The sequence below is a fragment of the Mus caroli genome, chromosome 10 (assembly GCF_900094665.2).
Source record: "Mus caroli chromosome 10, CAROLI_EIJ_v1.1, whole genome shotgun sequence".
Classification (NCBI taxonomy): domain Eukaryota; kingdom Metazoa; phylum Chordata; class Mammalia; order Rodentia; family Muridae; genus Mus; species Mus caroli.
In genome coordinates, this window is record NC_034579.1 from 14,838,234 (window position 1) to 14,851,055 (window position 12,822).

Consider the following 12,822-nt stretch of genomic DNA (forward strand, 5'->3'; position numbering starts at 1 on the left):
TCAAGAACCACAGTGTCACCAGAAATGGCAGTGTCAGCAAGGCAAAGCCAGCACCCAGCGGTGTCTGGTATCTTTGGTAGAAGTTGAGTTGGATGGGAGTGGGGCAGAATAGCAGGAAGCAAAGGGAAGGGCACAATCCCTGTAGGCCCGTTAAGAAGTCTGACAGTGGAGAGCTGCCTAGGGGAAAACCTGGAGCCCGAAGTGAAGGGGCTGAAAAGATGGCAGTGAGGAAGATGGGCCTTCACCTCGTGAGAGTTTCCACCTCTAATTTCATTTCCTTTTCCCTTTATATCTTGAATGTATCCCCCATCAGCCCGAAGGTGTAAGTAAAACCGTTAAAGTCATTGTAAGACGAGGGTGTGCTGCTGCCCCACGTGAGTCCCAGCCTCTCTTTCTTATTTTCAGTGCTGACCCCATCCTTGGGAGTTATTAGTTCTGAAGGGAAACCCTGTTCTCGAAGGCTCTCCTTGGCTCATCCCAAGCAACAGATGCTTTTCTACTCAGAGCACATCAGTGGCTAACAAAATCCTCAGTAGCATAGAAAAAGATAAAATGCATACTTAGTCCTTGCTACTTATTCTGCAACTATCAAAACCACTCACCCTTAAAGGTATTATAACAAACCAGACTAAAATGTTTAAAAAAAATGTACAAGTGCACTAAAGGAGGTAGTAAGATGACTTAGTAGGTAAATGTACCAAGCCTGACAATGTGAAGTCAACTCCCAGAACCCACAGAGTAGGTCTGACTTCTACATATATTTATATTGGGTGGCTTTTGTACCCACCCCCATATAAATAAGGTAAATATTTAAAAGTTAAATGCATTAAAAAAAGTCTTACATTTTAAAATATATGTGAAGTATAATCCCTTGATCCCTTTGCAAAAGGGGTAACTTTTAAATGTAATATAGTGTTACCACTGGGTGGTAAGATAATATTCACTTTCTATACTATTCTAATGTTTTCCAATATTCTAAAAACTAACATTTAACCCTTACAAATTAAGGATGAGAAATATCTGAAGCCACAGAGGTTAGTAAAAGTATATTTATAAATTAAAAGTATGTCCTCAACTATAGATGCGGAAACCACTAAGTCTGTCAAGCCACTGTGCTTGTGCTCACAAGGGGCCACTCCTCTGATCACTTTTATTTAACTGGCCAGTATCCATTCTGCTTTCTTAGCCACACTATACGTTTGCTCTGAGGAAACCATCTTTCCTTAACCCTGATATTCAACTGTCTCATAGTATAAGTCGAATCCAGTTATGACTCAGGTCACAGAGAGAATCCAAGGACCAAGGACCACTTGGGTGTGACTGGCAGAGCCATATGGTCTAAATGTGGTGATAGCCAGTCTTTCCAAAGTTGGTACAAGGAAGGGATGGATCCTTTCTCTTGAAATGGTGCAAATGGTCTATGTCTCTTCCCACCTTAGATCCATGGTTCTCAACCTTCCTAATGCTGCGACCCTTTAATACAGTTACTCATGTTGTGGTGACTCTCAACCATAAAATTATTTTTGTAGCTACTTCATAAATATAATTTTGCTGTTGTTATGACTTGTATAGTAAATACCTGTGGGTTTGATGGCCCTTTGGTAGTCTCAACCCACAGGCTGAGAACCATGCCTTAGATGATCTAGGTGTTGCCATTGATGAACGTGGAGGCGATTTCAGAAACAGCCGGAACTTCTAACTAGTATTTCCAGGTTCTTGTCACCATCAGAGAAAGAATTGAAAGGTGACACAAACGAACATATTTGGAAGAAGTTTTATACAGACAGAGAGTGAAGGATTCTGAGTTACAGTAGCTGAACTTATAGGTGAGCTTTAATGAACGGAGGATTAGCCACACATGAGAAGAGGGTCTGACTTTCCTGCCGAATAGGCTATACTACCACTGTCTGTCCTGATCTGGAATTTTGAGATAGAAACAGACAACTCTGCCAGACAAATGATATAGAAGCGCCATTATGGTGAAGCAAAGCACAGTTAATAAAGGAGTGGATTAGCCATGATGGTCCCAGATGGTCTTTGTTTGTTTGTTTGTTTTTAATGTCTGAGCAGCCACATAATGTTCTATCTTGCTGTAACATAGCTCTATGATTGCATCAGCTTCTAGAAAGTTTATCACACACCCTTTCCCCTCAAAAAACCCTATCAGCTTACCTTATTAGTATAGAGATGACCTCTCTTTCTTGAGATGACTGCTGTTCCATTCTAAAGAAAGGTGACTGCGTGTCTTAGTATAATCTCTGTTGCTATGATAAACATCATGACCAAAAGCAACTTGGAGAGGAAGGGGTTTCTTTCAGGTTACAGGTTAGTCTATCGTTGAAGGGGGTAGGAGCAGATGCTTGAAGAAAGGACCACAAGGGAAAGCTGCTTTTCACGTTGTTGCAGGCTCACATTCAGCTTTCTTTCTTATACAGCTCATGTCCCACCTGCCTAGGCATCTCACGGTGGTCTGGACCCTCCTCTATCAATTAGCGATTAGGAAAATGCCCCGTGAACATAGTCACAGAGCAATCTGATCTAGCAATTCTTCAGTTGAGGCCCCTTTTTCTTCTGAGGTGACTCTAGGGTTATCTCCTATTCGCAGCTGAAACCAATCCCAACACCGGGCTCCCCCATGAAAATCTGAATAAGGGTTACTCCCCTCTCCTAACACAGTCTAAGTAGGGGATAACATGGTCTAAGTTTATGGACACCCAAAATCTGTGTAGAGCATGTCAGACAATTCACAAAGACCAAGTCAAGGTCCTTAACACTGTATAATTTCATATCAACCCAAACCCCATTATTCTTCCAATGAACCTTTCATGGATGGAGCAAGTAAATTGTGTGGTGGTGGTGGTGGGGGGTCAGCTTTAACTTGCCTTGTCTTTATACTCAAGATGTTTCTCAATGATCCTTCCCTCATAGGTATGCGTGTGCCAACTCCAAAGTACTAAGTGCTCTAAGAGAGTCTGGAGGGCAGGGCTCTAAGCCAGCTGGGTAAAGAATTCCACTGAGGCGGGCACTGAAAGCTTCCTGTAAGGCTTTGAAGGATCGGGAAAGAAATCCCAGATGGAAGAGGATCAGGAGCAAAGAAAGTAACTGCTGTGCACGGTGCCATCGACAACGTGGTGGCACAGCTAACTGCCACCAGGCCCTGGAGCTCTCCGTGGGGCAAGAAGAAAGGGTGCTGCTCTAGCTTCTTAAGTACATTCTTAGAAATGTACCTGTTCCTCTATTTAAAAATACGAGGGCTGACAGGCGGCAAATGTTTTCTAGTAAAAGCCTTGCCTTGGCTGTGGGAACTGGAGGGAAGTGAAAAACAGCAAATCCCTCTAGCCTACGCCTTTGTTTATACTGCACACCCCACTCCCCTTCAACAAACAGATTTTCACTTACAGGAGTGTCTGAAATATATGATCGAAAAAAAAATAGAAGAAAAATTAGAGAATCAAAAGATTACTCATTCTTTACGTGAAATCTACTCAGTCTCCCTTCTCCTCCCCTCATATTCAGACCCCATCTCATTAAAGCTCTCATGCCCGGTTTTCCAACTGTGGTTGTTCCCATGTTCCCAGGAAGGTTCTGTGCTATTATTTAACTGTCAAAGCCTTATCTCTTCTTTTGCTAATTACAGAGTGATCAAGGAACTGCAAAAGGGACCTCATCTATTCTTACGGTCAAGGTGAATTCTGAACTTGACCCAGAAAATCTACTTGTCCTCGGCTCAGGGCTTCGTCCCCAGTAGCTTCAAGGGCCTAAGTTCAACAGCCGTGGTTTAGACACAAGATGTTGAATATCGAATGCCCAACTTATTAAAAACACTGGGTTACTCTACACCTCTGCGTTTATCTCAATCCGTTTCATTTACAGCAAACTAATAAGGAATACGAGGAATGGTGTATTTCATGCCCAGTCAGGTCCTGCTTTATTATGTTAGCCAGCCATCTGTGACCCTTCATTAGAGAGGCATTTGGGAATCCAGCTTCGAATCACTGCTGAACAGTAAACGGTAATGGCCACACTGAAACCTTACTGCGGCTTTAAGAGCCTTGCTGCTTCTCAGACAGCTAGTCCATTTGCATTTAACATTAAACTAAAATGGCCAAACACTAGTTCTACCTACAAGATAAACTCCCTGGGCAATAATTGAGACAATTTAGGGCTGTGCAGAGATTAAACAAAGGATGGTGCTGCTACAATTGCCTACACACAGAGACACAGACACACATATGTGCACAAACATGTGAATTAGGACCTTCTGTCAGAACAGCATGACCTAAAACACTATGAGAATTTGGTCTTCAGTGGACCGACGGCTAACGGCATTTCTGTGTCTTATTTTCCAGGTTGCACACTGCACAGAATCATGACAAGCGCCGATTGTTTTTTATTTCAAGGGAAGGGGTTCCTGGGTTTTTGTTGTTGTTTTTAATTAGTTGGTTACAGAGGCATATCACGCAGGATCCCATAAAGCAAGGGGCTTAGTGGGCTGTCTATATAGTTCAGTTCACTCCCCCCTCCCCCATTCTCAGTGCCTTGGTCTTGCCTAATTGACATGTCATTCCGTTTGTTTTCTGATTTTGAGGACTGCAGCCTACAGGATGGGAAACGCTCATTTGCTACCAGGAACTTATCTCAATTTTGGTGCAGCTCACACAACTATAAGCCCACCTGTCTGAGGGCACGTCAATAACCGGACTGCAAGAGAAACACAATTCCTTCAGTCTGTTATTTTCCATGCACAATAGCCATAAAAGTGAATATTTAGCAAGGTGGCTTCTATCAGCAAAATCAAATTAAACAAGCCTTCCTTCCTGGTTCCACTCACCAGTGTTTGAGAAGAGGGCTGTTGCTTTAATTAACTTCCTTTTTTCTTCCATACCCTTGGAAACCAGGGCCCTGATTTCATACAAGCGGGAGGTCCTAACTTGGCTATGGGGAACCCTTGTCTATGGGCTCTAGGGACCAGGAATGGGGTTACCTCACAGCAAAGGCAACGGTTCCCATAGAGGTTTGGGAAGCGGTAAGGGAACCAGATGGAGACGGCTGGATGCCCACGCTGAGCCAAGATTTTCATACCCCGCATTAAATATCCGAGGCAACATTCATAACCCATAGTCGGTGTCAGTGCATCCTGCCCAGGGGCTCGAGGAGCCTGTGATCGGGGAGCAGGTGTCCCTGCGCAGCCCCTCGGCTCCCGCGCATCGCCCTCACTTACCCAGGGCCCAGGTGCAGCTCTCTTTGATGGCTTTGTATTTGCTCCCGGACGCATCTCTCTGCAGCTTCCTCAGAATCTCTTCCATCTTGGCCTTCCTAGATCCAGGCCACCGACCCCGAGATCGCGCAGGGGACGCGCCTAGGAGGCCTCGGCACTCGTCCCCATCGCTGATGAATCACACCCGCTCCGCGCCACAGGCCACGTCAGCCCCGCCGCCACGCCTGTTGCCACGCCCGCCGGGTCAGGTGCGCTCACCAGCAGGGGAACCCGGGAGGCCCCGGCCGCCTACCTAACGTCCAAGAGGACCTGGGGTACCAAGCTTCATTCAAAGGTGGGGATCTGTGGCTGGCTGGCAGCCAGTCTCTGCCCTAGGGAAATCACCGAGATCCATGGGCGGAAGGCAGGGAGGGGCCTGGTCGCTTGTGCCAATCACCTGCTGGGCCGGCACATCCGGCATCTCTGAGACCTGCTACACTAGGGGGTAGATAGTAATAAATAGTAAATAGTAAACAGCTGGTCCCCTCCCTGTGTAAGGCTGAAGCCATCCAGCGAGAACTACGTCATATGCCTGCCTGCTGGGAGCTTACACGACAATGTATTACACGCATACATTAGACTCTAATACAGTTCTCTCTAATAATTAGAGAATTCGATGTGAAAATAAACCAGAAAAGATTTAGAGGATTAAAATGAATACGCTTCCCTTAGTACATTGAGATTTCTACCAAACCAGCTAAGGCAGAAATTGAAAAAAGAAAAAAAAATCAATAGATTTAATTGACAACTTAAAATCTATAAATAGACCAGTAGTCAACCTGTGGGACTGCCCTGTATGTTAGAAATTAATGGCCCAGTATATACACAAGAAAATTAGACCTCAGCTACTTCCCAGCCAACAAGAATGTATCCCACACAGCCCAAATCCAAAGATGTTTTTTAAAACCTTCAGTACCAGCAGGTGAAGATAGGAAGGTTAGAAGTTCAAGGTCATCATTGCCTATACAGTCAGTGTGAGATGGGCTTGACGGACACGAGACTGTCAAAATAATAATAATAATAATAATAATAATAATAAAAGAATCTCTTCCCTTCCTTCCTTTACCTCTGGCTATGTTGTTTCCCTCTAAAGAGACACACTGGCACAGACCTTGAGCCTCTTGGCTTTTGATAGGCAGGAAAAGCCTGCCCCCTGGGAAGCCAGGGGTACTAACCTAGGAAGGGGGAGTGAATGAGCCTCTGCTATTTGAGTGGCTTCTGGTGCTTCTTTTGACAGCTGTTACAGGCAAGAGTCCTGACTGGAAAGCAATGTCCTTGTTCTGAGAGCTGTGACAGGTAGTGAGGGTGGGCTTAGAAGCGAATTTTAGTTCTTTGTATTTTATTTTATTTTTCCCCCCAAAACAGCATCTCATTTAGTAGCTCTGGCTGTCTTGGAGCTTGCTCTGTATACCAGGCTGACTGATTTTACAGAGACCCATCTGCCTCTGCTTCCTGAGTGCAGGGATTCAAGACGTGTGTCACCACACCCAGCACAAATTCAGTTTTTATTAGAAATATATATTTCTAGTGATAGGGATGCTGTCTGCAGAGAGGGTGATGTCTTGGGGGAATTTAAGCAGGTTTCACATCAACCTTAGAATAAACTGGGCTTTAGGTGGTCTGGAAGAGAGATGTTTGGGGAGACACTGCCAAAGGGTTTGACGACTGGAGAGAGAAGACTGGATAGAGGCAGCATGAGGGGGAACATTCCAGTTTTCTTTAGGAAGTCAGACGACGTTGGCCCCATTCGGTAAGGTAAAGATGATATGGAGGAAGGGCTTGGGAGTGTACAAGCTCAGATTTAATATGGTCTAATTGAAGAGATAATGACACACCTGTAGGGTGTTTTACCTATGGGCAGGAGCTCCCAGGAAACGTCTGGGATGGGAGGGATGATTTAGAGCCATTCAATATGGTGAGTGGTTGCTGTCAGAGGCCAGACAGGAGGCTGCAGGACCTAAGACAAGGGTCCGAGGAGTTAGTACAAGGGAGAGGCTGGGAGAAATCCCAGGGGTGAAAGGCAGCCAGGGAAGAAAGTGACACAGGGAAGTATCCAGCGGGGACAGGGTGTTGTTGACTGCTTAGTTCCTTCAGAGTGCCAGTTCCCAAGGGCCCTTCTGCCCACCATCCACACATCCAATGGAGCCATCTTTTGAGGGAAAGTTACTAGTGCAAAAAAGCAAACAACAAAAACTCATATTCAACCACTACATTAACTATTTGGAATAATATATTCATCAGAATTATACCATGCATCAAAATGAATGACTGATAGTTTAAAGAGTTAGATGTAAGAATTAAACCATAAAAGGTTAAGGAGAAAAGTTAAATGGATATACTTCCTAATATACTGAAATTTTTGCAAAACCAGTTATGGCAGAAATGGGGGAAATTCAATAAATTTCATGATTTGACTATTTAAGATCTTTAAGCCAAAAGTCCCATTCACAGATTACAATGCAGATGTGAGAGTTTGAATGGAAATGTCCCCTACAGGCTCCTGTACTTGAATTGAATACTTGGTCCCCAGTTGGTAGGGTTGCCTGGGAAACTTGTGGAACTTAGAGAGGGTGGAGCCTTGCTGGAGGAAGGATGGCGTTAGGGGTGTGGGGCTTAGTGGTTTTATAGCCTATAGTATGGTCCCACATACTCTTCTCTCTTTCTATGTTTCCTGTGTGCAGATGGAAGGTGACTTGCCAGCTTTCAGCTCTTGCCTTCTCTGATGTAGCCATCTCTTCCCTGCCAAGATGGACTCTAGCCCTCTGGAAACAGAAGCCAAAGAAAACCCGTTCTTCCTGGAGTTACTTTTGGCCATGGTATTTTGTCATAGCAACAGAAAAGTCACTAATACAAGAGCAAGTTACACTCAGGTGGACATCTATCTTTTAATTTTATGTAGTTTTATATTTTGAGCCTATTTTAAAGTTGTATTAGCTTTATAATTAAAAAGAGAATGCGTACAGTACAAACCAGGAAAATGATTCTAATAATGCCAGTGATTGGAACAGTGCTGTTAAAAAGACTCACCAAATTGTTCAAAGGTGGTAGTGTGGGTAAAAGCAAAGCAAGAGGTTAATAATTCTATAAGTAATAATTTACAGGATAAATACAGTTATTCATATATCTACAAAAAGTCCAGTACAACAGCACAAACTTTTAAGGGAGTGGCTAATTTTTATTAATCAAAAGTTTCATTTACAAATCCACACGGAAATGTGGTGATTTGAATGAGAAATGTCTCCTATAGTCTCCTATAGTCTCCTATATTTGAATAGTGCTGTCTGGGAAGGTTTCAGCCATGTTTACTTCAAAATGCTATTGTGAGTGAAAAACTGTCAGTAGAGCCTGCCTCCCGTGCACTGGGGATGCTGGTGAGCCTAACGTGGTCCTGCATTCCTGAAGGGAATCAGGTTGTGTACAACACATATGCTTCCAGACCAGCAATCCCTCTTCTGGCAAGTCATCCAAAGGGTGTGAAATGAAAATAAACACAAAGCTTTTCTGACAAAGATTTCCATGTGTCTTTGAATTATAAATTAATTTAAAACTATACACATGTCCAACAACAGAGAGATGGAGAGGTAATTCATATTGTATCTAAAACAGCATACTTCAAAGTTTTGGAGAATAATGTGAGAGAAATACTGGGTGAGATAAAAACAGGTTTCCAGTTTATAAGATAAATTAGATAACTGTGAAATAGTATGCATTTCTGTACACTACTTGACCTAAATATTATATTTTATATACTTTGTTTACTTTAAATAAGTATTTATACTTTAAATATTTGACAGAGACTGCATATAAATCTTAAGATGGGCACAGTGTATATATATATGTAACAATGATACTCCAGTGTGGCTAACAGGGTGATTTGCTTTTCATCAAATGCATTAACTTTTATAAAGAACCAAGGTACTTTTTAAAATGGTTCAAAAATGCAATGATAACAAACAGTACCATCAGTAGCCTCAGAGGACAGATATAGCACACATGAGGATTAAATAAATAAACAGAAACATGGAGTGGCGTGGGCAGAGTCTGTCCTGGTGACTTAGAAACAGGTGGCATCACGTGTGTAAATGATCCTCTCAACAGCGGTGACTGTGAAGGAAAATGAGTATTTTTATCTTTGATCCTCAGCTAACAGTATAACCTTACTCTACATTGCTATCCAGTGTACACAGGCACATATGTAGAAATAGGTTAAAGCATACAGACAAAAGGGGTTGCTTTTGGTTTTGTTTGAGCCAGGATATGGCACTGGCTTATCTTGAATTCAGGATATTCCTGACTAAGAATTTCAGAGTGCAGAAATTATAGGAATGCCTCACCAACAACATTAACTTTTAACCATGGTAGAATTGCTATTAATATTATTTTATTCATTGTAGTTGGCACGTGGGCCTACTCCTGAGTCCCTCCAGGCCGGGAGCATACAGACACTGTTGCATGCACAGCCGTGATAGTTCATCTTTGAACCCTTTTGTCTCATTTTCGAAGCTTCACTTCTTTACAACTGTGGTTCATACAAATATTGAAATCAAGAGCACTCACTGATGCTTAAACTGGTGTGTGCATGTTTAATAGTTTTTGGAAACTATTAAAATTTGAAATTGAGACTTAATATCTTTGATTTTATTCATTCCAAATTTCTCCACTGGTATGTATTGTTCTCCTCATGTGATTATTTAAAAGGCATTTTATAACAGTTGTGTATATTTAGCATCTTGAAATATGTGTTACTCTTCTGTGACTACAAATTCGGTTAATTAAAAAAAAATGCCAACATTTAAAAAAAAAACTCAGAACCAGTTCTAAATGCCAAGCTTTTAGTGAAATACCACTTACTAAATGTGAGCCAAAAAGAGATTGCTTCTCAAAATGTAAAAGTGTGGATCCCATTCCTAAATTCAGAGAACTTAATTCATACTTCTCTGTATCAATCAATCTTTTCATTTTCTATATTACGTTTATTTGTTGGTTACATGAAAATGCTTAGATGCTTTCATAGACACAAAACCATAGAAGTCTGCATTTATTTCTTAGGTAAATTACATCTTTGGTTGATGTAACAATTGACCATGCCAGGATCAAGCACCTTATATCTACCGCTCCACCGGTCCATAAGAAGTTGTTCTCATTGATAGGATCCAATGGGGCCTAGGCACATTGTGTCCCAGGCTATGGATGAGGAGGACGGTGTGGAGGAACCAAGGCCTTAGAGGTATGAACTGCAGGAATCCCTTTCCCCACCAGAGCTTGGTAGAGGCAGTTATAGGAATGGACCTACTGACATGGTCGGCTTATTGGAATCTGTAGGGTCCAACCATACTTCTTTTGCTCAGATAGAGGAGGAGATAGCTGGTGACCAACAATCTTAGCCACAGCTCCAATTTCAGAATAAAATAAAAGCAGAGGTTTCCTTAAAGAAATTAAATACTACCACCACTCTTATTTCCGAAATCAAGATACTCAATACAATCTTCGGGCTGTTAAAGCCTTTACAATATATGAAATATGAATTTCAAATAGAAATGTAAGAGTAGTCTGCCATAAATGTCTTTGCTATATTTTGTTGTCATATTTTCCTTTCAATCTCTAACAATTCTCTTGCAACTTTCCAGCTAACTTTATGTTTTTAAAGTAATTGATTTCTGTCATTTAAACTATTTGTATGTTATATTAATTTTATTCAACGCAACAAATATTTTCTAAATGTCATTTTCTGGGCCGGGGATGTAGCTCAGTTGGTAGAGTGCTAGACTAGCAGGAGCCAAGCTGATTTCAATCTCAAAGGCCACATAAGCTAGGCACAGTGGCACACACCTCTGATCCCAGCCCTGCTTCCTCAGGTGGAAAAAAATTCAAAATTCTTGGGTTCTCACCACTTTGCTCACTCTCTTCTTATTTTCTTACTGGGCTTAGTTTTCTTTTCTGGAACAACAAGGGAAGGCTCATGTGTATTTTGCTACATATCTACTGCTGCATGACGCCTGGCACACAGTGATTATTCAATTAAAATACTTAAGAACAAGTGAGTTAACAATGGTATTACTCCAGATGTCTGCTACTCTCTACATTATTGTCTGGTGTTTAAGCCTTAATTTTCTATTTACTTATGAAGTAGCTATTTAAAATGTCCTTGGGGTGGGGGTAAAAGAATCATATTTTGTGGGCAAGTTCTTGGCTGTGGGAAAGGCTCCAAGAACCACACAGTTGAGCTGACCTCTCTCACCTCAGTGATTCTGCTCTGCGTCTGGGCATAGATGCCAGGGAGATGCAGGAAGGGGAGCCAGAAGCAGCCATACATATTTACTCATCTGAGTTACTCAGTTCCCTGCCTGTTCAGCGATGCTGCTGCCACGGGTAATCCTAGACTCCATGCACGGCTCCTGGTATATGGAAATGTGTGAACACTCGTGGTGCTGACTCAGCCTATGTGCAGGGGGTAGGGTGGGGAGGGGGGCGGGACAGGGACGGGGACAGGGATGGGGGAGGTCAAAGCAGGCACTGATGATGGAGGCTGACCATTGGCCTGATCACAGGAGTAGAAACTTTGGTCCCTAGAACGAGCTGGCTGAACAAGTCTCCAACACTGGAGCCTGGGCAGGTGTCTGGCTTTGTTACATTTACATCTTCCTGCCAGAGAACTGAGAACTGCCTGCCCACTGAGCTGCCGAAGAGCCTACTTTGCAACTCACAGAACTCAGCTGAAACAAGCAACAGAACCCAGCCTAACACAAAGGGATGGGTCCTTGGGTTTTCCCATATATATTCAGTGTCGTCCATTACAATTTGAGCCTTGATCAGAGAGCTTTGTCTTGGCTCGTTATTTCTCTGGCCGCCCTTCCCATCCATCCCCAGCTTTCCTTGCAGGAGCCCAGTAACCGGTGGCTGCTGGCAGCTACAAATATCCTGATATCCTGGTGTCTTCTCTGGGGGGCGTTGTTATGAAGATTTCACCCATGAGAATTCATACTGCAGAGTAATGTTAGCGAACCCTGAAGATTCTTCTGAGGAAACGTAGAAAGTTTGATTTAGGAAGAATATGTGTGTGTACACAATACACACATAATAACTGTGTGTCTCAGAAAATAAGAAATGCAAAATGTCCAGGTAGAAGGGACACAGATAGAACCACATCTTCGAAGGTAACTGACCTCTGACACAAAATGCCCCTGAGCAACTGGGATGAGGTTTTGCTCATAGAAGCTAAAATGGTTTTTTTTTTTTTTTTTTTTTTTTGGTTGTTGTTTTGTTTTTTTTGTGTGTGTGAAAGGCAGCTGTAATTGTTAGAATGTTCTTTTTATAGAGCCAAAATATATCTCCATATTGTTGAACTTTTAAAAATTACCTGTCACATTATGAATGTCAATATAATGTCTGGAGCATTAAAGGGACATAAATAAAGACTTAATGAAATATGTGTCCTCTGAGATGATTATAAAGTTCTCAAAAGACTTACTTTATGATCCAATGAAACCCTTAACTCTGTGCAATTTTTTTTAACCCATTGGGATTTCTAGAGCAAAGTATAATCAGTTATTCATGCAAATGTTTTC

At 42.3% G+C, this 12,822-nt stretch overlaps 1 protein-coding gene and 1 long non-coding RNA gene across 2 annotated transcripts in view; one reads left to right on the forward strand and one right to left on the reverse strand.

The window, feature by feature from the left end:
* Arfgef3 (ARFGEF family member 3) overlaps window positions 1-5,627 on the reverse strand; it is a 146,413-nt gene extending 140,786 nt beyond the window's left edge. The window contains exon 1 of the mRNA XM_021173858.2: window positions 5,222-5,627. Coding sequence (XP_021029517.1) covers window positions 5,222-5,306 — 85 coding nt within the window. The 5' untranslated portion in view covers window positions 5,307-5,627. The remainder of the gene's footprint in view (window positions 1-5,221) is intronic.
* Window positions 5,112-12,822, forward strand: part of LOC110302990 — an 89,179-nt gene continuing 81,468 nt past the window's right edge. The window contains exon 1 of the long non-coding RNA XR_002378887.2: window positions 5,112-5,552. This is a non-coding gene — a long non-coding RNA (uncharacterized LOC110302990). The remainder of the gene's footprint in view (window positions 5,553-12,822) is intronic.